The 24,590-nt window shown below is 47.0% G+C and overlaps 2 protein-coding genes across 11 annotated transcripts in view; one reads left to right on the forward strand and one right to left on the reverse strand.

Annotated features, from left to right (window-relative positions):
• RCN1 (reticulocalbin 1) lies at positions 1 to 13,383 on the forward strand. The gene is made up of 6 exons (XM_026012858.2): positions 1 to 357; positions 4,977 to 5,170; positions 6,345 to 6,523; positions 8,172 to 8,232; positions 11,165 to 11,364; positions 12,246 to 13,383. Exons 1-6 carry the CDS (start codon positions 104 to 106, stop codon positions 12,351 to 12,353), a joined length of 996 nt encoding a protein of 331 aa, XP_025868643.2. The 5' UTR covers positions 1 to 103; the 3' UTR covers positions 12,354 to 13,383.
• Positions 13,384 to 20,203: 6,820 nt separating this feature from the next.
• Positions 20,204 to 24,590, reverse strand: part of LOC112930601 (uncharacterized) — a 171,356-nt gene continuing 166,969 nt past the window's right edge. For all 10 annotated transcript variants that reach the window (XM_072759062.1, XM_072759064.1, XM_072759060.1 and 7 more), the window contains one exon: positions 20,204 to 20,642. In XM_072759062.1, coding sequence (XP_072615163.1) covers positions 20,258 to 20,642 — 385 coding nt within the window. In that variant the 3' untranslated portion in view covers positions 20,204 to 20,257. The remainder of the gene's footprint in view (positions 20,643 to 24,590) is intronic.

Below are 24,590 nucleotides of genomic sequence, written 5' to 3' on the forward strand. Positions count from 1 at the left end.
CCCCGTCCCCGCCGCCGCCGCCGCCGCGCCCGAGCCCCGCTGCCGAGCCGCCGTCCCCGCCGCCCGCTCGGCGCCCCCCGCCGGCCGCCCTCCCGCCCCGCCGATGGCGCGCGGCGGCCGCGACCGCGCCCTGGGGCTCGCCCTGGGGCTGCTGCTGGCGCTGGCGCTGGCGCCGCGGGCGCTGCGGGCCAAGCCCACGGTGCGCAAGGAGCGCGTGGTGCGGCCCGACTCGGAGCTGGGCGAGCGGCCGCCCGAGGACAACCAGAGCTTCCAGTACGACCACGAGGCCTTCCTGGGCAAGGAGGACTCCAAGACCTTCGACCAGCTCACCTCGGAGGAGAGCAAGGAGAGGCTGGGGTGAGCGGGGCGGCGCAGGTGCCCGCGGGGCGGCGGGGCGCGCGCCGCAAAGCGAAAGCGAAATCGGGTGCGCGGCCGGAGGGCGGGGGCCGCGGCGGGACGGCGGGAACGTGGCGGCGGGCGCGGGAGCCCGGGCGGCGAGGGCACCCCCCAGGCCCCTGGGGGCAGCGGTGTGCAGCAGCAGACTTGCTGTGCACGGTGGCCTTGGGGACAGTGACAGGATTCTCGCCCACCCTCCCAGTTTCCACATTCCCCGGGTGGAGGGCTTGTGACACTGCCAAGAAGGTCCCCAGGATGAGCGTAAATGGGTAAAAGACTGGTGGGGGGGGGGGTTGCGGATGCAGGAGAGGCTGATGCCCGGTGGGAGTTCCTGGGTGGGGGTTGGGAGGGGGGCCAGAGGTGCCCTGGCCTTCGGCCTGATAGTAGGGATGGCAGGAGGAGGGATATAAAAAGCTTGTTGAGGAGACAGAGGGGCATTAGGGGACAGGGAGTGAGAAGCGGGAATGGAAACTGGTCCCCGAGTTTGTGCCTCCAGCACATGTGAGTGAGCGGAGGCACCCGGTGCTTTGGCAGGGAGGGCAACAAGCTGGAGGGTGTGGTGGCAGATTGCAGAGCTTCGCTGGTGAAGCCAGCTGAATCGGGAGCCAAGCCTGGAACACAAAACTTCGGTACATCTCTGCACCCTCTCCAGGTCCCCTGGGGATTCACTTGGGCTTGGGCAGAGATATGTGGGACCCTTCCACAGAGGAACCAGCAGCCGAAACTTGATCCCAGGTGGAGGCTGCGCTGGGCTGGGCTGCGCTGGGCTGGGGGAGGAGGGGGAGAAGGGGGGGGATCCCAGTAGCCTTGCCTAATGGGCACCAGGCCTTCCTCCCGGAACCTGCTTCCTGGGGGTGGAGGATCTTCTCGTCCTGCTGCATGAAAAAGAACACAGCCATCCCTGTGCTGAGGGGGGCTACCAAAGGCCAATGTGGTTGGTTAAAATAGGAGGCTAAATTATACCTATTGTGTAGGTGCACCATCTGCCTGCTGATAAAAGGATCTTTCAACTTCAAAGTCATCTCCAAACAATCACCCTTTATTTTGCAGAGAAGTACTTTTCTCCGCTGATTCAGGATTTAACAATGGGGGCCATTGAGGAGTTCGGCCTATTGTATTGCTTTGAAGCACTTGGTAACTGATTTATTCTGGGACCCTGAGAGGCAGCCATGTGCCACGTTGTCATCAGGGAGGAGGACCAGAGGTCTGGGGATTTGGAGTAAGGAACTCTGCAGTTTGCGGTCCTAACAGCTTCCGGCTTTGATGCCTTTATCCTGACAGGCGAGCCTAGTGGTGAGAAATGGGGCTGGTGGTTGGTCTCCATCTGATGCTTGCATGAACACCTCAGCTTCATTCATTCAGTCATGCAGCAGACATCTGAATGGCTGTTGTGTGTCAGGCACCAGGTTGGCCGGCTGGCAGACACAAGCCGTATGCTCTAGGCCTCAAAGTACTTAGAATCGCCCAAGCAGACACTGCATGAATGCTGGGATGGCCGCATATACAAACCCCAGCGCACAGGCTCAGGAGGAGGAACCCCCAGAGCTTCAGGTTGGAGAGAGCGGCTTCAGGGCTCGGGGTTGTCACCTGATGAGAGCTTGTGGGATGGCTCAGAGACTGCCAGGTGTACAGGCAAGGGCAGGCATTCCTGCAGAGAAAACAATCTGCTCATAAAGGTACTGAAACCTGTTCTGGGGGATGGGGAGTGTTGGGACAGTAAAGGGACAGCACAGAAGTAGGAGGTGGGAGTGGAGGGAAGCTAAGGGCAGAGCAGAAAGGACCTCTGTGAGGTGGAGATTAGATGTTATCCCGTACACGATCAAATGTCATCATCCCCCAAACTTGTCAGGAATGTCAGACGGCAGAACAGAGAACATAACTGAGGCACGAATGGGGCGATCAGGGGCAGGGGAGTGGCTAGGAGGGCCGGAACCTGGCACAGCCAGTCCCAAGGGCCGGAGAGGGTGAATCCAGACACGAGTGGGAGGTAGAATGTGGGTACTTGGCTCTTGACTTGATGTGGGGGTGGGGAAGACGAGGGAGGAACCCAGGGGGTCATCTGATCTCTGGCCTGAATCACGGTTGGGTAGTGGGTAGCGGACGTACCACACACCTGTAAGGTGAAGCCAGGCCACAGGTGGAGGCTTGGAAACGATGGGTGCCATTGGGGACGGGATGGAGCATGAAAAGCCGCCTCTGTCCACAGCTCCCCGTGCACCAGACACCCCCTCCCAGCTTGGGCTGCTGAGGGAGGAGTGTGGCTGGATCCAGGCCATCACCACCTGACCCTGGGTTCTGAGAACGTGACCATTCTGAGGCCCCTGGAGACATGTAGGCCAGGGGCCCGCAAGGTGGAGGCCCGCAGGCCACACACATTCACAGACATGCTACACGGTCTAAGAGAAAACGGAAACTACACCCTGAGGGCTTTCACATACAGACCCTCATTTCTGGTTTCTCTGGACACCCGGCGACTTTTATTCCCATGTGTCCGTCATTGTCTGGAGCAGAGCTGGGCCGCCTTGCAGGCAGCTGGCCACAGATGTCCAGGTTTGCCCGAGGCTCTGCCTGGAGGCTCTGCACACTCTGTTACTCACTGGGGGTTTGCTGAGCTCTCGGTCTGCCTGTGATCTAGGGTCCTGTCCTTCGTAAGGCCAGGCACACATTCTCTCCTTTATTCGCCGCAACATCCCATGTAAAGCAGGTGTTCCAATTTAGAGTCAGGGAAATTGAGACCCCGAGAGGCTGTGCTTCCCTGGAGGGGAGCCTCGAGGCTCAGCTTGTTAGTCTTGAGACCTGTTAAAATGGCAAGTGAGGGGACACATTAAAGCTGTTAGGAGTGCTCAGGCTTTGCTGAGAAAGAGGAGCTTGGGCTACCCAGATTCAGGAGGGCGATGGGGACTTCACATGTCCTAATGCATTCATCCCCCATCTCTGTTTTTTTTTTTTTTTAATTTAAATTCAATTAGACAACATATTCATTGGTTTCAGATGTGGTGTTGTCTAACTTGTCAGTTCCAAATAACTCCCAGTGCTCATCACATCACGTGCCCTCCTTAGTGCCATCACCCAGTTACCCCATCTCCTCACCCCCCTCCCATCCAGCAACCCTCAGTTTATTTCCTAGAGTTAAGAGTCTCTTGCGGTTTTTCTCCTCATTTGTAGTTCATCAAAGAGTAACTGTCAATTAGGACTTCTGTTGACAGTAAGAAAGTTTTACCACTGAATTGACAGGTTTCCAGCCCAAAGCAAAGAAACAGATCCCTAATTAACCTGGGTGGCCCCATTGCAGGTAAATGGACCACTAAAGGAATACTTACTTCTTTCTTTCTTTCTTTCTTTAGTATATTTTTTTATTGGAGTTCGATTTGCCAATATGTAGTATAACACCCAGTGCTCATCCCGTCAATGCCCCCCCCCAGTGCCCGTCACCCAGTCACCCCATCCCCCCCGCCCACCTCCCCTTTCACTACCCCCTGTTCGTTTCCCAGAGTTAGGAGTCTCTCAGGCTTTGTCACCCTCTCTGATTTTTCCCACTCATTTTCTCTCCTACAGGGAATATAAAAAATAGTGAAAGTGATTATAGGGGAAAGGAATACTTTTTTAAACCTTAGAAATAGCTTCTGGGTATCCTTGATCCACAGGGAGAGCATCCCTAGCTTGGGACCCTTGGACCTAGAGATGGACACTGGTGAGTTCTCAGCCTGAAGTTTGCTCTGCATTAGGGTTTAGGGTGCCCCAGGCGAGTCCAATGGGCAGTCGCTGGACCCTGGGCCAGCTGTGGAACAGGAGACACCACTCTTGGACCTGGGCATCTTCACCCTGAGGTCAGGGGCGTCGGCTCCTGCAGCTGCTCAGCTGATCCAGTTTCTTGAATAATTTCCGTGGTGTGAAGGCTCTTTCATCCCTGACATCTTAGGCTTTGGTCAATAAGATCTGGTCTCTTTCTGCTTTAAGTTTCAAGTCTTTGAATCCAAAGGGGTGAGATTTAAAAAAAGAAGAGACGCATTCACTTATCTTTTGGTTTACATAGAATTTTCCTTTTTTATTTCTTCTTCTTCTTCTTCTTCTTCTTTTTTTTTTTTTTTTTTTTTTTGCATTGGCCCTAAAGCTCGGAGATGTAATTTCTTACCCTGATCATAGCACATACTAGCTGTGTGATCTCAGAAAAGTCATCCCATTTCCCTCCGCCTCTGTGCCATCACAAGGGTGTCGGACTGCACCCGGAGGAGACTGCTAGGTTTCATCTTACACATCAACTCTGATCAGTTGGTGGTGTCCTCCTGCAAAGCATTGTGTTGGGAAGGCTTCTGAGGCACCTCTGGGTTTATCAGGACAGAGGGCATGGCCCTCTCTGGCAATGTCTGCCATTGGCACGGGGTCAGGGGGAGGCACATTGTCTTCAGAAAAGAGAAACTTCAAGATCCTTTGCAGCACCATCGGATCATTGATTTTATTTCAGTTGTTTATGCATTTTAGATTCTGCGGTGTTTGATCTTTTTCTGGATCAGGATCACACAAACCTTGATAATAGCCTTGTGGGTTTTTTTGTTTTTTGTTTTTTTTTTCCTAAACTATAGGAAGATCGTTGATCGAATCGACAGTGATGGGGACAGCTTTGTAACCACTGAGGAGCTGAAAACCTGGATCAAACGAGTGCAGAAAAGATACATCTACGATAATGTCGCTAAAGTCTGGAAGGATTATGATCGGGACAAAGATGATAAAATTTCCTGGGAAGAATACAAGCAAGCCACGTATGGTTACTACCTAGGTAAGAGGTGCTGCACAGCTGTGGCCCGCACAACAAGCTCCTTGAGGGAGCCTCTCTTCTCTCTTGACACATCTACCGCCCGCTTGTGTAACATCCTCCTCTGCTTACTAAGAATGTACAGAGCTGCTTAGTCTGAGTCTGTAGGTGGTGAGCAGTGGGAGGGGTCTGGGGTCCAATAAAAAGTGACTTAGCCTAGGTGGCTCAGTTGGCTAAGCAGCTGATTCTCAATTTGGGCTCGGGGTCTTGAGATTGAGCCCCACGAGGGGCTCTGCACTGAGTGTGGAGCCTACTTAGGATTCTCTACCTCTCTCTCCCTCTCTCTCCCTCTGCCCCTCCCCTACCTCCCTCTATTAAAAAAACCCCACAAAAGTGACTGAGGTTGCTGTCGAATCTGAGCTGACAACCTCAGAGGCAAAGAGAACAGAGCAGAGGTGAAGCGTGTCTGTGGTACAGTTTCAAAATGTTGCCCAGTTTCAGAAAGCAAAGACCAAGTGGGCTGGAGCAGTCAAGGAAGGCTTCCTGGCGGAGGGTGGTCTGGGAGTTTGGCCTTGAAAAATGGATATATATTTGAAGAGATAGAGACGGGAGGGGAAGGTGGGCCAGCTGGAGGAACAAAGGGGCAGCAGTGCATTCAGCAGTGGGCAGGGTTTGGATATAAGACATGCTTGTTCATGGGGAACGATAGGGGGATGTGGACAAAGCACAGGGTGCAGCCCCACTGGGTACAGGGTAACAAGAGCTAGGAGACAGGTCTGAGGAGAGCCAGAGGAGCACACACTCACGGCTAGGTTCAGGGAGATCGTGAAAGCTAGACAGAAACCTGTAGACAGAATGTCATGGGTACTGGGGAGCCTGTGCAGGTTCTAGAGCAAAGAATGATATGATGAAAGCAGAGTTCTGCAAAGAAAAGCATGGCAGTAAGGCCCAAAGCCCACACTCTTAACCATTTGCTGTAATGCCCCCATAAACTGTTAGGGCCTGGATTGTGGGGCGGGGGCGGGGGGGGGGTGAAGGAACAGACCCTAAAGCCATCCTGAAAGAAAATGTTTCAAAGAACTCAGTGGCTCGGGACCTTCTGTCCTGTGTGTACCATTTGGGCATGAAGGATGAGTGATCTGGGAGGAGACGCTCTCCTTAGCAGCCCAGTTTAAACACTTCCGCGCACATCCTGCAGGAAACCCTGCTGAGTTTCAAGACTCTTTGGATCATCACACCTTTAAAAAGATGCTGCCCCGCGACGAGAGAAGGTTCAAGGCTGCAGACCTGGATGGTGACCAGACCGCCACTCGGGAGGAGTTCACCGCCTTCCTGCACCCTGAGGAGTTTGAGCACATGAAGGAAATTGTGGTTTTGGTAAGACAAATAGAGCCTGAGCCAGAGCCAAATCTGTACTAAAATCTTGTCCCTTCTTCCAAAGAGAGAGCATTCTTCAACTTGACAAGAATTAAGAGAAGAGCCCTGAAGTGGACTAGGTGGGAAATACCCGCCTACCCGCTGGCTTAGTCGGGACAGGCTGCCCACTGTAACAGCCCCGAGCCCAGCCGTGGGAAACAAAGCTTCTCCCAAGACCAGTGCAGGTGGTCCCCCAAGTCAGGTGGGCCTTCTGGGCATTTCTCCAAGTCCTGTCAGGTACCCGGGCTATTTGCACCATGTACTCAACCATCTTGTGGCTTCCGGGTCATCCTGGTGACAACCAGCTGGGAGACCAAGGACAAGAGAGGGAAAGAAAAGAGGGCAACAGTCTGCCATGACTGTTCTGGCCAAGAAATGGATCCTCCCTCCCTTTCACCTTCTGCGGACTCCTTCTAGAGAGGACAAGGCAGGGAGCTACTGTTCAGATGTGGGCGGGGCAAGAGCAGGTGGATTTAGGGATCAACTAGCTGGACTCTGTCCCATTTTTCAGCTCTGAGGGAACGAGAAAAAGACTCTGAAATGGACTGGTTGATTGTTAAGCCATTGGGGAACTTGAGAGTGGGAGAAGGATGTTCCTCATAGGAGTAGGGCTTGGGAGGGCACATGGGTCTGATTTTGACCCAAGGCTTTGAGGAATGGTTTCCATAGTGCTTTCCATGGCATCAGGTTGGGTCCCAAACGTCTTCATTTTCCAGAACAGTAAAATAATTGCCATCATCTATTTCCCGGGCAGATGTCCCAGGTCAGTTCTAACTGCTTCGATGCTGGGAAACAAGTGGCTTAAGTGTTTGTTCATAATCAGCCCTGGACTATTTCCGTTGCTCAGTTGGTGGATGGGGCCCGCTCTTGCCTCATGCTTCACTCTCGTGATCACCATGACACCGAAGACTGGGCAGTGGCTCTAGGGATCTTTTTACCACCCACCATCCATTTAGGATAGGTGATTTGCCAGAGGAACTGAATTGTCCACAAGCGCATCCTGTGCCTCTGGATTGGCTCTCTGCTCCCGGGGTTGGCTGTTGTCTTCCATCCAGGATGCCTCTGAGTTGCTGTGACAGTGGATCATAAATTCATTTACTTACTCACCCTAGCCGTAATCCCAATTAAGTCAAATATACTAAATGCAGAACATACACGTTCAAAAGTCAGATATGCTTTTACTTTTTAATTGCCCACTGTTTCATATTTTTGTGACACCAACTTAGTGTCCATCGTCCACTGAGCCCCGGCGTCTATTTTTTGTATCTCATCCACTGGTACCGCAGGGGATGGTTTGGCTGGATGGTGAAGATGGTTGGCCTGGCAGGGCTTCCTGATAAAAATCAGAGCCCTTCTGGGCTTCTACTTACATTTTCATTTGAAGAGAGTGTTCTGCTCTTAAAGTGGTGGGATGGGGGAGGAGGAACAGAAGCCACTGCCTGTTTTTTTACAGATAAGAAACCAATGCCCAGGGAGGTAAGGAGACCAGCCAAAAGTGGCCAAGGATTTTCAGCCATAAAGCCAGACAAAGGAGGACAACCGGTAGACTTCTCAGATTCACTTGGGGCGTGTAGCCATCTTGCCTTCTCTGTTCCTTTTTGTTTCCCAGGAAACTCTGGAGGACATCGACAAGAATGGGGATGGGTTCGTGGATCAAGATGAGTATATTGGTGAGTATGGCCTGGTGTCTTGCTCTGCTGGCCCAACTGGGCAACATTCCTGCACCCCCACATCGAGCTACTTTCCCCAGACGTCTCTGTTAGCAACAGCTGCAAGTCTGATGTTGTCACTCCTGTGCCCTCCCACTGGGAAGGGACTTGTCACACCAGCCCTAGTGGTACAGTATCAGGGAGGCACTCTGGAGACCTCACACGGTGGCTGCGAGCGGGCCCCATGGCTCTGCGAGGTGCCCCCCACCACACTGTCTAGTTTTACCCTTGCAAAATGGACATGGAGATCCCACAGATTCCCAGTGAGGCCAGAGCAGACTGTGCCAGACGAGAGCCCCTGAAGTCACACTGTGGGGCCCAGAAGTATGGAGCAGATGGAGCTGTGATGATTCCAGCTGTGGAGATGCCCAGGCATCTGCAGAGGGGTAGGGTAGCCTCCTTAGATGGCTGACTCCTTTTACAGAGTGCACGGCTGCCCCCTGGTTGGCCATTTGGTGCCTTTCTTTTTCTTTTTTTCTTTTTTTTTTTAAAAGATTTTATTTATTCATTCATGAAAGACAGAGAGAGGCAGAGACACAGGCAGAGGGAGAAGCAGGTTCCATGCAGGGAGCCTGACATGGGACTGGATCCCGGGTCTCCAGGATCATGCCCTGGGCTAAAGGCGGTGCCAAACTGCTGAGCCACCGGGGCTGCCCCATTTGGTGCCTTTCACTGAGACTACCGAACCTGGCATTTTGTTCTGATGGGCTCCATTTAAGCAGGAAGTTTTCAGGTACCGGGCACCCACCCGTGGAGCCGGAGTCCACTTAACGGCAGTTGAGTCAGAAGCTGCCTTGCTAGGTTAGAGCCCTTCGGAGCTGCATAAAGGACTGGGGGAGGCAATTTGGGGCTCTGGCACGTGGCTCCAAGTGGCAGGTGCCTTCTCACAGCAGCTCTTCTGCTCCCAAGTGTCAGTAAAGTATAAGCTGGCAAGTCTTTTGAAGGGTGGGACGATGCGTAGAATTTTTGTACGCGTACTCAGTAGAGGCAGTTAATCATCAGTTAATCCCCGTTCAGTGTGAAACTGGAGCCCGCGCCGCCTTCAGTCTCTGGTCTGTGGCTGTGTCTGACTTTGCCACCCCAGGCCCAAGAACAAGCGCCTTTGGTAATGAGGAGCAAAGTTTCTTCTAATCAAGAGAAATGATATTTGATCCGAAGGCCCGCACGCCGTTGTCCGCCGGTCCGTGGTTAACAGACAGGTAGCTCTCACCAGAGTAATTAAAGTGATCTTGGTGGCCCTACCTCTGCAGAGTAACAGATGCTGACAGGCCCCTCGTCAGGGCAAGCAGCAGAGCCTTCCTCTTGCCCGGTGTGCGTGCGACGGACGGTTCAGAGCCGCGGACGCCTCACCTTGACGGTGGTGATGGAATTAGAAAAGGCTGACGGATTGAAACGAGCAATGTAGCACTTTTGATTAAAAGTGTGTGCTCTTCCTGGCCCTCCTGAACTCCGCATTGAAACAGCGCAGAATCAGGGGCAAAGCTCTGAGTGGCTTTGCCTAGAAGAAACATTCCCTCCTTTATGTTGGGGGGGGTGGTTGCATGGTGGGGGGCCTTGTGCTTGAAAATGCAACTCTGAGCAGCTTGCAGTCCGAGAGGCCCGATGTGTGGATTGGTCCAGCAAGTGACTTCAGGCACGGAGGAGCCTTTTCTGGTGGGAGTGAGTGGAACACCAGTGGTGATGTGGGGTGCTGGGAGGAGCACTGGACTCAGGAGTCCTGGCCTCTCCACTTTCTAGCTGTGTGACCCTGTGAGAGTCACATGATCGTGATAAGCCTCAGTTTCCTCATTGGGAAAATGGGAATACATAGCCTGCATGCTTGCGGGAGTAGATGAAGTCCAAGTTAGCTAATAAATACAGACAACCTTCTCTCAAAAACAGTCTGCAGGTGTTAGGTGTGGGTCTGCCCTGTGGCTGAACCAAGGGTCTTGCCTCTCTTTTTCCTTCGTTCATGACCTGCTCTCTCCACCCCCTGGCATTTCCAAGCCGTGTTTCCATTAAAGAGAAAACTGCCCACAGGGTTGGTATCTGTCTTTTCCAAGGAGATCTAGTCACTTAGCAAACAACGCATAAACTTTGCCTTCTTTTTTTCTTTTTTCTCTGTCATTTTGTAAAAGACAGATAATGATTCATCTTACAGAATTGTTGTAAGGATGAAATAAAATGATCTATGGGAAAGCCCTTTGGAAATAATACAAACAATAGGAATAAGTGGTTAAGACCAGGGGTGGAAGCAGAGTGGCCCTGCCCCTATGTAGTCTCAAGCTAATACTAGCTGTGGGTCTTCGGGTTAAGGGTAAGCCTCGGTGTTTTCATCTATAAAATGGGAAAACCAACCGTATCTACTTCATAAGATTATTATGAAAGTTAAATGAAAAAATTATACTTAAAATATTTTATATATAATATATAATACTAATATAATATTTTATATATAAAAACATATATAACATATATAATATAATAAGGACCAACGTTAAGCACATCCTACAGGAAAAGGTTTTTCACCTATACAGTGCCAGTTTGGGTTGTAGAGTTTTTTTCACAGAAAGTATCCTACTTAATCTTCGTAATAACTCTGTGATTTGTAATTTATTACCTCCACATAACAGATAAGACAACTTAAGACTTACTGAATTAAGGAACATAATCCCAGTCACTGAACTAAGTCGAGCCAGGATACATCTTCTGGCTCATAAACTCCCTTCTTTCTATTCCACAAAGCAGCCTTCGTAGTGGATCAATCACTGCATCGTTCTCCTCAAGAAAGCACCTACCAGACATTTGGGTTGGGGCTCTTAATTGGTCACCATCAGCCAAAACTCAAGACGTCAGGCTTTCCTTGACTTACCTTCCCACTTATTTCATAACCAAGGACAACCTTCCCTTCTAGCGGATATGTTTTCCCACGAGGAGAACGGCCCTGAGCCAGACTGGGTTTTGTCAGAACGGGAGCAGTTTAATGAGTTCCGGGATCTGAACAAGGATGGGAAGTTGGACAAAGATGAAATTCGCCACTGGATCCTCCCTCAAGACTATGACCACGCTCAGGCCGAGGCCAGGCACTTGGTGTATGAGTCAGACAAAAACAAGGTATTTCACGATCTTCTAGAATCGTTCCTTGAAGGGACACAGTTTACATAAGATTGGTTCTGTTTGCTTCTTTGGTGATAACATTGGCCCAGGTCCATGCAGCCACATCCTGATCGACTGCTCTCACTCTTGCCCTACATGTGCCTTGTAAACTTAAGCCAATACCATGATAACCCATGTAAACTCATTAGGCCCAGACATTCCCGAACAGTCTGCTAAGGGCCACACACTTAATTCACTCCCATCTCCCAGGATTACAGAAACAGTAACTTTGCTGTGGGCCAGGCTTGGATTTAAGAGGTATACCCTGAGTTGTCATTAGATAGGTTTGTTCGTTCATACAGTCAGCAGATATTATCAGACATTTGTAATGCATCAGACACAAGGATGCCCTTCCCATTACATCCAAGCAAGCTCGTACTGCTGGCTCTGATGCCCAGCACTTCAGTATCTATTAATAAATATCCAAATAAATAAACAAGATTTAGAAAGAAGTCCTGCTTCTTCCCAATTTGATCACTGCCCCCAGTTCTTGGGAGACAGGAGAGTTTTATAGTCAAGCCATAAAAGGGAAGTGGAATTCTTTGGGACGTGTTTTGGGGAATGCCAACACTGCTTGTAGACATAACTGGATTCTAGCTTCTGAATTCCTTGAGGACTTGCCTGCTATATTTTACCATAGCTCTTAAGCCAGGAGGCTGTTCCAGTTTGGTTTTTGGTGGGCAGTGACCGTGGGTGAAGGAGGTGCCTAGCAGCTTCCTAATTATGCCATGTACTAATTTTAAATGTTGAAAATCCATGAAATTATGAGAGCTTCATGCTGAACAATTGCTCAGAGTTACCAGAACTTCTGTGACAGAGGTCTTTCCTCCCTCTTACAGGATGAAAAGCTAACTAAAGAGGAGATATTGGAGAACTGGAACATGTTTGTTGGAAGCCAAGCTACCAATTATGGGGAAGACCTCACAAAAAATCATGATGAACTTTGATGCATCCTCCCTATAGTACATACAGCAGACTGTCATAGGCTTTCTTTTATTGTTTTGGATGGTTGCTGCAGTTGTCTCATTTACAGCACTTGTGGCCTCCCCAAAAAGCAAGTTTATAACCTCGGATTGGGGTTAAATTGTTTTCCACCCAATATTTACTGGAAAATAGTCATCGCTATTGTTTCAGTAAGACTTCTCTCCAAACACATTAAAATCTTGGTAAATCACCATGCTCTATGGGGACACTTGCTAAAACATGATTTTTTAGCTTTTTGCAGTAAACATAAATGAAAGGGGGAGAGAATGTGAAAAAGCCTCATATTCAGAAGTTGGGTGGGCTGGGGGGCACCGTGTGGAGCGACTGCTATGTATCTTAACTGCACATTTTTTACATTTGCCACTGTTGAATAGTCAGTGAGCGGAAAGTCTGACGAAGCTACAGTGGTATCCTCCTATGCAGGCTTATTTCAGAGCACGTCTCATATTCCAGATTCTTCCTTCTTTACTTTGTACTCTGAGCTGTCACTGTAAATGGTATATAAATCCTCAGTGCATTTTTCTATGCGGACCTGCTCATGTGCACAACAAACCCGCATCTTTGTGTTCTTTGTTTTTACAGTAAGAAGCAATCAAGAAAGATAATGTGAAAAAGAAAGGAATTTTAGAGGTAGGGAAGAAATGAATGTCAGGCATTCACAGAACTATAGGAAAATGATCAACACTATTATACTTGAGAAAATTTTCTTGTCATGCAAATGAGATAGGTCTGATCTTTGAAAAAGTGAATAGAAATACAATCCATTTCCTCGCTGATCGCCAGTAAGAATGAGGCAGTGGGATCCTGGGGAAGCTGGCATTGTGGAGTTTTGGAACCCCTCCATCTGGTCCCCCGGACCTGCCCTGGGGACCACCACACCCGGGAATTAGGAATGTTCCAAGCCGTTGACCGAACTGGTAGAAACAACTTTTACAGGTTGAAAATTTACTTTATAAATAGTGAACAAAATAAAAGGATCCCACTGAGGATTTTCTCCTGTGTCCTGTGGTGTTTGACCTCACATGTGCTATTTGTGACATTCTTGTTCATACAGAACTAACAGCAGGATGGGATTCCATGTGTAAGATGCTAAAGGCTCTGGGCTTTTAATCCAATTACTAGAACGTTTAGAACATGCTCACATTTACTTTATTTAACAAATAACATAACTTCCTTCTTCCTCTGCTAGTAAGGGCATCTGCAAGTCTTTGTAACTCTCTGGGACAGGTTTCAAGGCCTCCAAGGTCCGACAGGGTCTGGTCCCTTCCTGCATCAGCATCTCCCTGCCACCCTCCCCTCCACCTTCCATAGACAGCCCCACTGACTTTCTGGTCCTCCAACATGCCGAGTTTATTCCCAGCTTGGGCCTTTTGCACCTGCTGCCCTCAGATTCAGAACACCCAACACCCATCTCCCGCATGGGGGGACTCAGAGGGTACCTCCACCAGGGGGCCTTCCACACTGCATCATTTACAGTGGTCCCATTTGAGTCCCTGTTTAGATTTTTTGTTTCATTTCCCCATTTTATTTTCTTCTTGGTACATATTGCCATTGAAGCCACTGCTTCCTAGGGTTGATGTACAAATTACCTCAAAGAGGGGGGCTTACAACAGAAACTTAGTCTTTCACAGTTCTCCAGGCCAAGGTCTGAAATGAAGGGGTTGGCAGGGCTGCACTCCCTCTGGGGCTCTCAGGGAGAATCCATCCTTGCTGCTTCCAGATTCTGGTGGTCCCAGGTGTTCCTTGGCTATGGCGCATCACTCCACTCTCTGCCTCCATTTTATGGCCTTTTCTTCCTCTCTGTGTCTTCCAAAGACACTTGTCATTGGATTTAGGGTCCACTTTGATAATCCAGGATGACCTCGTCTCAAGATCCTTACAAAGACTATTTTTCCAAGTAAGGTCACATTCACAGGTTCCAGGGGTTAGAGGTGGACATATCTTTTGCAAGGGGCCACCTTCAACCAACTGCAACACTTGACATGTTCTTGTTTGTATGCTGTCCATCTTCTCCACACTGCAGTGTGAGAGCAGTGGCCTGGTTGCCCAGGACCTAGAGCAGTAGAGTCTAGTCTATAATAAGTACTCCATAATTACGTGCTGAATGAATGAGAGGTTGTTGGCTTTCATCAAAGAGAATTTCTTCAGGGGAAAAAAAACTGTATAAATAATTAAAAAATAGCTCACATTCACTGAATGAGAAGTTAAGTAATTTGTTTGACTCCACGGTGATTAAATGGCAGGGCTGGCACTCAAATCCAGGTGCTCCTGGCCCCAAATCTCCACTGGGTTTTTTTGGGCGGTTTTACGCTCCAACCTTCAGATCTGATCCATGTTCCCTTTTTTTCTTGGCTCACCCATGACATATGATTATATGGTCAGGGAGTGAGAATAACTCTTCTTACCCAGAATTAGGCTGACACCTTTTTTTTTCTTTTAAGCAATGAAAACCTGTCTTTTTAAAAAAATGAGAAAATAATATCTTGTAACCTAATTAGAAGCATAACACTTGTAAAAGGTGCTAACATTATTTTCACCCTAAAAGGGAATGCTGGTTGATTTATTAAGTTATGCATAGTAAGATGTTAAATATATTTTGAGCACTAAATTTTTCCTTTCAAGTCAGTGCACATAAGAAGAGAACCCTCACAGAGACTAGTGCTTCTGGGGCTGAATTTAACACTATTTAAAGAAAGAAAACCTTAGCTAGAGGACATAACTGTTAACATGGTGATTTGTAAAGCCTTAGATTTCTAATAGGGTCTGACTGTTTCAAGGAAAACATATTTTGTTTCTAGGTAACATTTCAAGTCGGATTATGGACAAATGCTACAAAATTGATCTGTAATGGGAAATACTGTAATGTCACAAAGCATTATTTATATGCTTAATGTAACTCAGAGCATTAATTGCTAGGAGCCAAAATCTGTCCAAGCAAAACACGAACACACATCTTGTACCTCTTGTCTCTTACTATAGGTTTTTGAATGAATTCGGGTGTAACAAAAAAAAATGTAGTTAGAAAATCAGCAACACCTGAAGGTTTTCTTCACCTGCTTGGATTATTGTAGTTGTTTCTTGTTAGCAAAGGCATGAATCCTATCTGCTCAGAAGTGCCCAGCAAACAACAGCGACATGGCTACTTGTTAGCCGCCCAACGAAAACATCTTGTGGAGTTAAGTGGTGGATGGCTGACTGGATGTTTTTAAAAGTCTTTCTAGACTGATTTTGCCACCTTTATAAAAATCTGGCTTCCTCCCAAGTACATGCAACTAAAATCTGGCTCTCTCTAGGGTCTTAAAACGAGTTTATAGTGCTAGAATTTCCCCCCTAAAAACCAATGAGCGCTGTAACGTTCACTGTTTTGGCTCATGATAAAGTATTAAAAACTTGGATTTTTAAGTGGAAAGACTGTGTCATCAGTACTTAAAATGCTTGCGATTTATGTGAACTTGGCGCTCTTTGCACAGAATCCATCTGTACCGTCAATTCTGGTCAGTTCCGAGTCCGAGGCTAGCTAAACGTATGGTAGATATAACACATCCCACCATCCTGTGTGTCTTCCGTACCTCTATCACTTTTAAAGTAGAAATTGGGCACACTTGGGTGGCAAATTCAGTTGTGTCTGCCTTCGACTCAGGTCATGGTCCCAGGGTCCTGGTATTGAGCCCCTCATTGGGCTCCCTCTCTCACTGCAGCTCTCCCTGCTTGTGCACTCTCTCTCTCTCAAATAAGTAAATAAAATCTTAAAAGACAGAAAGGAAGAAAAAAAAACAGTGTGCAACTCCCACTGAAGCACAGGAAAGAAAATGAATGTAAGGCTTGGTTACTTTCCTATCTTGGAGGTGCTTGGGTAGCTGGAGCACATGGCATTTCTTTTCTTTTACACTAACAGGCACAAACCAGCCACTATTCCCAAGTTCTTGCACACATTTCTCCTGGAACCCTCACAACAACCTCTGAGGCTGTACCCATTGGGAAGAGGAAGAAGCTGTGCTGTGGGAGCAAACAACTCCACCATCTCAGGGGTTTAAAGCAACAGAGTCCCGTCCACGACAGCTGTGGTCGGGGGTTGTGAGCATCAAACATAGGCAAGCAAATGTGTTTGCACCCCCAACAACGCCCAACGTCAAATAGCATCCTCCTAATTAGAAATGGCAGGGCCAGGATACAAATCAGGTTCCTCTGATGGGGGACCCCCACCATCGTAATTACCCCACTATGTTGCCCCCAATTAAAGAGCCTCTTGGCAAATCCACTGTTAATATTGCTGCCATTTTAAACACTGGTGGTCATGCATGATGAAATTTGAAAATTCAGGACCATTGGGATGAGATGCAGAGTTGGTGGCATGGAAAGATGGGTCCAAAGGCCTGGCTGGATTGAGTTCTCGCTCTGCTACACAGAAGTTTTGTAGGTAAACAAACAACTCAATAGGTCACCTTCCTCCTGAAACCCTATTGTGACGTGGACAATAATAATAATAATAATAATACTCAGCCCTCAAAGTAGTCACAAATACGCATGACACAATGCACATGCAAGAACCACAAGGACTGAAAAGTGACACACACAGAAGATTTTCTTTCTTTTTTTAAATTATTTTTTATTGGAGTTCAATTTGCCAACATATAGCATATCACCCAGTGCTCATCCCACGTGCCCCCCTCAGTGTCCCTCACCCAGTCACCTCCACTCCCCGCCCACCCTCCCTTCCACCACCCCTTGTTTGTTTACCAGAGTTGGGAGTCTCTCATGTTCTGTCTCCCTTTCTGATATTTCCCACTCATTTTCTCTCCTTTCCCCTTTATTCCCTTTCACTATTTTTTATATTCCCCAAATGAATAAGACCATATAATGTTTGTCCTTCTCCGATTGACTTACTTCACTCAGCATAATACCCTCCAGTTCCATCCACGTCGAAGCAAATGGTGGGTATTCATCATTTCTAATGGCTGAGGAATATTCCATTGTATACATAGACCACATCTTCTTTATCCCTTCATCTTTCGATGGACACCGAGGCTCCTTCCACAGTGGCTATTGTGGACATTGCTGCTAGAAACATCGGGGTGCAGGTGTCCCAGCATGTCACTGCATCTGTATCTTTGGGGTAAATCCCCAGCAGTGCAATGCTGGGTCATAGGGGAGATCTATTGTTAACTCTTTGAGGAACCTCCACACAGTTTTCCAGAGTGGCTGCACCAGCTCACATTCCCACCAACAGTGCAAGAGGGTTCCCCTTTCTCCACATCCTCTCCAACATTTGTTATTTTCTATCTTGTTCCTTTTCCCCATTCTCACTCGTGTGAGGTGGTATCTCATTGTGGTTTTGATTTGTATTTCTCTGATGGCCAGTGATGCGGAGCATTTTCTCATGCGCTTGTTTGCCATGTCTATGTCTTCCTCTGTGAGATTTCTGTTCATGTCTTTTGCCCATTTCATGATTGGATTGTTTGTTTCTTTGGTGTTGAGTTTAATAAGTTCTTTATAGATCTTGGATACTAGTCCTTTATCTGATACGTCATCTGCAAATATTTTCTCCCATTCTGTAGGTTGTCTTTTAGTTTTGTTGACTGTTTCTTTTGCTGTGCAGAAGCTTCTTATCTTGATGAAGTCCCAATAATTCATTTTTGCTTTTGTTTCCCTTCCCTTCATAGATGTATCTTGCAAGAAGTTGCTGTGGCCAAGTTCAAAAAGGGTGTTGCCTGTATTCTCCTCTAGGATTTGGATGGATTCTTGTCTCACATTTAGATCTTTCATCCGTTTTGAGTTTATCTTTGTGTCTGGTGTAAGAGAATGGTCTAGTTTCATTCTTCTGCATGTGGATGCCCAATTTTCCCAACACCATTTACTGAAGAGACTGTCTTTTTTTCCAGTGGATAGTGTTTCCTGCTTTGTCGAATATTAGTTGATCAGAGAGTTGAGGGCCCATTTCTGGGTTCTCTATTCTGTTCCATGGATCTATGTGTCTGTTTTTGTGCCAGTACCACACTGTCTTGATGACCATAGCTTTGTACTACAACCTGAAATCTGAAATTGTGAAGCCCCCGGCTCTGGTTTTCTTTTTTAATATTCCCCTGGCTATTCGGGGTCTTTTCTGATTCCACACAAATCTTAAGATGATTTGTTCCAACTCTCTGAAGAAAGTCCATGGTATTGTGATAGGGATTGCATTAAGTGTATAAATTGCCCTGGATAACATTGACATTTTCACAATATTAATTCTTCCAATCCATGAGCATGGAATATTTTTCCATCTCTTTGTGTCTTCCTCAATTTCTTTCAGAAGTGTTCTGTAGTTTTTAGGGTATAGATCCTTTACCTCTTTGGTTAGGTTTATTCCTAGGTATCTTAGGCTTTTGGGTGCAATTGTAAATGGGATTGACTTCTTAATTTCCCTTTCTTCAGTCTCATTGTTAGTATATAGAAATGCCACTGATTTCTGGGCATTGATTTTGTATCCTGCCACACTGCCGAATTGCTGTATGAGTTCTAGCAATCTTGGGGTGGAGTCTTTTGGGTTTTCTACATATAGTATCATGTCATTTGCAAAGAGGGAGAGTTTGACCTCAGGAGTTTTTCTTAAGGCCCTTTCTGAGCAAGTGGGAGCCCTCAGGCAGGCCATTCCTATGGATACTGGCTGCTGGTTCATAGTCTTCCCTTCTTGTGCAAGATGTTCTATGCAAGATGGATCTACTACTGGAGGAAACAGACTGCATTAAATGTCAAAGGAATCGCACTCAGCACTGTTTTTTTTGTTTGTTTGTTTGTTTTTATCGTGGTGACAACATTCCAAAGCCCTGTGCGTATGCAACAGGGATTCAGAACTTAATTCAAAAGCAGATCAAAAGAGCTCTCTGCAATTTCAAAAACAAAACAAAACAAAACAAAACAAAAACCATCCAGGGCCCCAACTGAAAAAGGTCATGTGGGGTCTTGTTTTCAGAGGTGGAAACTGAGGCTCAGAGAGAGTCAGCTTGTGGTTCTCCCTTTCTCCGGATTCAAGCAAAGGTTAGACTAGAACTCCTTCTCCTACTCTAGCAAGTTCACTTTAAAACCTCCGTGATCTCATCTGAAAAATGGCCACAGTAATCCCTACCTCCGAGAAGAGGAATGGGGATTGATCAAGGAAATGCCCAGAAAGTACTTTACAAAGCCAGTGCTCAGCAAAACGTAACCATTTTTATTAGTATGCCAAGCAGGGTCCTTACACGGTTCAGCTGCAGACACTACTTATTTGTGCTTACTTTTAGGTTTCTGCCCATGGCAGGAGTGAGTAAGCGAAGTTGTGGATCAGAAAACTGTCAGAGGGTTGCTTGTTTTAAATACATGAAAGAAAGGTATTGTTGGTTTTTTTTTCTTTTTTATGTTCTCATCTTAAAAAAAAAAAATAGAGGTCACATCGTTATTACCAGTAAGAAGCTGAGCAGATTTAACCAGTCCTATCAGATGGGTAGTGATCCCAACCCAGGGACGTGTGTGGCCGTGCTGCTAGGATATTAGCCATAAAGGCGCACGCAAGAGAGCACACCCGGGAGACTGAGAATCAGATGGACTCCCCAGCTGGAGGACTCTGGGCCAATTGTTTTGACTCTGCAAACCTCCTTTTCCCCTTCTGAAAAAGGCCATAAGAGTACTACCTGTCCCACCGGGTGTCTGGGGGAGACTCTGTGTAAAGCACTCTGCTCCTGGCCGGACACAAACAGACGCTTGATCAGTGGAGCCAGATGACTCTGTTTACAAAAACTTTTAAGGAACTGACAGTCATTTTGAGGGTTAAAAGGTATGCCAAGGAAATCTAAAGAAAGCGTTTTAGAAGATAAACAGAATTTTATTTTCTGATGAGCAAACTTCCACAGATGATTCACACAGAAGCTGCGCTCATTAGCCTCAGAAGGCCCTTCCTGAAGTCTTCTGGAAGGCCCATTGGTTTGCTGGTGGCTGGATTTACAAAGACATGGACTGAAGACCCAGTGGCACAGGCTAAAGATTCAAAATGGGCCAGCTTGGGGTGGCCAAAGAAAAAGCCATCACTGAGGTCCCAGTGATTGACAGAAGGCAGCTCCTTGGTGGCCTTAGGTGGGAACAGAGCCAGGCGGTAATGCACGCTGGAGTGACCCATTTTCTCCACAGCCAAAGCAGCCACTGGGACCTGAGGAAAGCTGATCGGTTTGTGGAAGGTACACTGATTGGTCACCATGAACCCTACCATGGGAGATGTCAGCAAGCTGGTTTTCAGGCCGCAGTATCTGGAAGGTTGAATGACAATGCTTATTCCAGGCTCCTGTGACCCTCTCTCCCAGCCCAAGAATATGTTTCAGAGTAAAGGGCTCTAGCCTCAGAGGGCCACCATTCACTAGCTGAGTTACCTGGGCAAATTATTTCACTACCTTGTATCACAATTTATACAACAGAATGTTCATAACCATAACACCTACCCCAGGGGCTAGCAGTAGAAATCAGTGACGCACGTCACTTAACACAGTGAGCATTGTCCTACACGAACAGTTCCTAGATATATAAGCGCTCATCAACCATGGGCTATTATTAGTATTATCAATTCCATCTTACCCTTCTTCTTATTGCAAATAGCTAAGGAACTTTGGCATCAAGTTGAGAGAGAAAACTCACTTATACAGATGTTTACCGTGTCTCTTATCTGTGCTATTAGATTATCATTTCTTTAAAAGACAGTGGCTGTGTCTTATTTATTTTTTAAGTCAGTTGACTAGAAATGAGGTTGCCTTGAGATAAATTTGGAAGTTGAACAGGATCAGAAATAAAAGCATAATGCTGAATGATAGTCTCCCCACCACTGCTACCTGTAAGGCCCACTTACGACCTAAACATTTTCAATGCACTGTCTTACTGTTTTCTTTTCTTGAGAAAATAAACTATGAATGTGGGAATTCATTGTAAGGGAACAATCAGGGGCTGCAGAAAGGTTTGACTACCAAGTCGTTCAGTGAATCACTGTTCACAGAAAAGCCACCAGTCTGCACCCAGGGAGGGCATGGCAAATACCTGCGGCCAGCCACCCCAGGCACCTGCCGATGTCGCCCATGGTGACATTAGATAATGTTCCTTTGCTGACATGGAAAACTGTTCAGAGGGACACCTGGGTGGCTTAGCGGTTGAGCACCTGCCTTAGGTCCAGGGTGTGATCCTGGAGACCCGGGATCGAGTCCCACGTCAGGCTCCCTGCATGGAGCCTGCTTCTCCCTCTGCCTGTGTCTCTGCCTCTCTCTGTGTGTCTCTCATGAATAAATAAATAAAATCTTAAAAAAAAAAAAAAAAGGAAAGCTGTTCAGTGAGAAAAATCAGGTTACAGAATGGTATGTACCATCTGATCTCATGTGTCATATAAGACATATTGGTTGATGTACTTATTGCCTAGAAAACATTTTGAAATTTGAAAGGATAGACTCCAAAAAACGTTTTCAGTAGTCATCTAGCAGTGGAGTTTTTGGCTAACTTTTTTCTTCTTTTTGCTTGTATGAATTTTCCAGAATGAACACGATTTGCCTTTGAAATAAGAAAAAAAAAGTTATTTTTAAAGATGTCTGAATATGAATTTTATTTTTAAAAAAACCACCGGAGTAGGATGCCTGGGTGGCTCAGTGGTTGAGAATCTGCCTTGAGCTCAGGTCGTGGTTCTGGGGTCCTGTGATTGAGTCCTGCATCGGGCTCCCCACAGGGAACCTGCTTCTCCCCTTGTCTATGTCTCTGCCTCTCTCTGTGTGCCTCTCTTTCATGAATAAATTAAAAAAAATAAATTTAAAAATAAAAAAATAAAAAAGCACCAGAGTGATGAGTAGCCTAGAAAAGCAAAACTCCTTCTGTCCATTAGGATCCCACTCCTGGTTACCCTCACTGAGGAGGCTTCCCCAGGAATACCAGAGAGGGAGAAGGGAAACAAGGAAAGAAAAGCCTTGACTCCAAGATCCAGTGAGAATCCAATTCTTGTATTTTCATTCCCATGCTTCTTTGTTGCTATTGCTTTCCTGTTTCTCTGCCACTGGTTTTCTCATTCTTTTAGGACACTGACAGTAAAGAAATAATGCCTCTTCCCACAGGGAGAGGAGTATTTCATGAGCTCCTTGTATCTCTGAGCCGAACCATCATACCCTTAAATAACTGAAATGCAGAGGTACTTGCAACAGTCTCATCTATGGGCATCTGGTCGCCAGGGCTGTGCCAGGTGCTTTACATTTTATATTTAATCTTCCAAACAACCCTGCAAGGCAGGTCTCATTTTTTCCATTTTACAGGGAAAAAGTCAAGAGGAGAGGTTGAATCAATCTCCCAAAGGCAAGTGCGCAGTAAGTAGTGGCTTAGGCCCAAACTTCAGGCTCTCGAGGGTCAAAGTTCACACTTTCTCCTCCATTCTGGCTTACTAGATGGTGTAGCCCAAATCTCCATTTGAGTCCAGCGGATGAACTGCATGTTAAGTGTTTCTATGCCTTTAAGAATTACATTTTCCTTAAGTGTTGCAAGTCAGTGTTATTGTGTTTGGACAATAGACCTCCTATTGGCAAGTTCATAATCCAATCTGATTTCCCTGGTGGTAACAACAGGGTACTTGGTGTGAAATTTATCTATTGTTTCTTTTCTTTCTTTCTTTTTTTTAAGATTTGAATTTTTATCAGACTTTATATATGTACATATATGTATATATGTACATACTCTGAAGTTAAGTGATTGCTCAAGGTGTGTTACAAAAAAATAGTAGTTCTCTGACTGGTTATTTTATGGGTTATAATCTAGGTCAAGACGTTCTTAGAATGACCTCCACAGCACACTTACTCTTTGTGAGATACTGAGGGCACAGCACTGAGTAAGAGAATTCCTGCTCTCATAAATTCTCAATTTTAGGAGATTGAGGTTGGGGGTGCGATGTGTGCGCTCTTGTCCTCCCTTTGGAAAGAAGGAGTGGCTAGTTGCCTTCCTTTCTGGTTCCTCTTCCATGCTTCCCTTCTTTGTTTTCTCTCCCTTTCTTTACACACTTCGTGCACTACTTTGTTCCATACATGTGCTAGGCATAGAAGAGAGAGCAGGGAACAACCTAGAGAGTGACTATTCCTGCCCTCGTGTAGCCTTTCTTGGTCTAGAGAGCATGCCATCATGTTGCCGTGTGATGAATGCTATGCCAGGGAAGGCACAGGGGCTCTGCAAGCTCGTAGCAGGAGGCCTGACTCGATCTTGGGTATCAGGGAAGACTTTCTGAGGAAGTAAGAGCTAAGTGGAACATAAAGAAAATGTCACAACTATTTAAATGAATAGTAAGGGGAAGAGTCCTCCAGGAGGAGGAACAGCATATGTAAGGGCCCAGCGGCCAGAGATAGTAGGGCACATCCCAGGGATAACACAAGTCCCAGATGGCTGGAACACAGACTGCCAGAGGAGGCTGGGGAGAAGGCAGGAGCCAGACCGGGAGGATCTTGTTGGGAATCTATCCTGGGCCAACAGAAAGCCAGTAAATGGGCTGTATGCAAGGCTGAGGCAAGATCAAGTTGTTTAATGAGCATGTGGCTTTGAACTGAGCAATGGTTAGAAACAATAATGTCCCCAGGAGAATAATCCAGCAACTACCACAGTCCTGGCAAAGGCAGTAGTGGCATGGGCTAGGATAGTGACAGTGAGTCGGAGAAAATGGAATGGAACCAAAAGAGATTTTGCACAAGGTCTGATGTCAAGTCAGACTGAAGGAGACAAAAGGGCCCAAAACGGCCCTAGATGAAGGGCCTGCTTTCTGGTGATTTCATTTGTGGAAAGAGGGAACGTGGAGAGACCGGGGGTGAAGGTTAGGAAAGTCCTGGGCTCTGTTTTGAACACTAGGATAAACTGAGGTGCCCACAAGACAAGAGGAGGTGCACAGTAAGGATAATAATATCACTAATGTTTACCCTGCCCTGTCCAATGTGCCAGGTCTTCCATTAAATACACAACTGGATTCTGTCCCCAAGAGACCTGTGGGTATATGGGCCCAATGCTCAGAGAGAGGTCGGTGCTGGACACAGGAGTAAAGACACCGCATTAAATCTAAAATTGGGGTCTAGGCAGGTAATGTAAAGGATTGAAGCTGGATGGGTGTGCCACACTTGGGTGTGGTGGGCTCGTGGTGAGCCAGAAAGTAAATACCCAGTCTGACCGTACACGAAATAGACTTTAAAAAATACTGGGCAGACTAAATAAAA

The sequence above is a fragment of the Vulpes vulpes genome, chromosome 5 (genome assembly GCF_048418805.1).
Source record: "Vulpes vulpes isolate BD-2025 chromosome 5, VulVul3, whole genome shotgun sequence".
Taxonomy (NCBI): Eukaryota; Metazoa; Chordata; class Mammalia; order Carnivora; family Canidae; genus Vulpes; species Vulpes vulpes.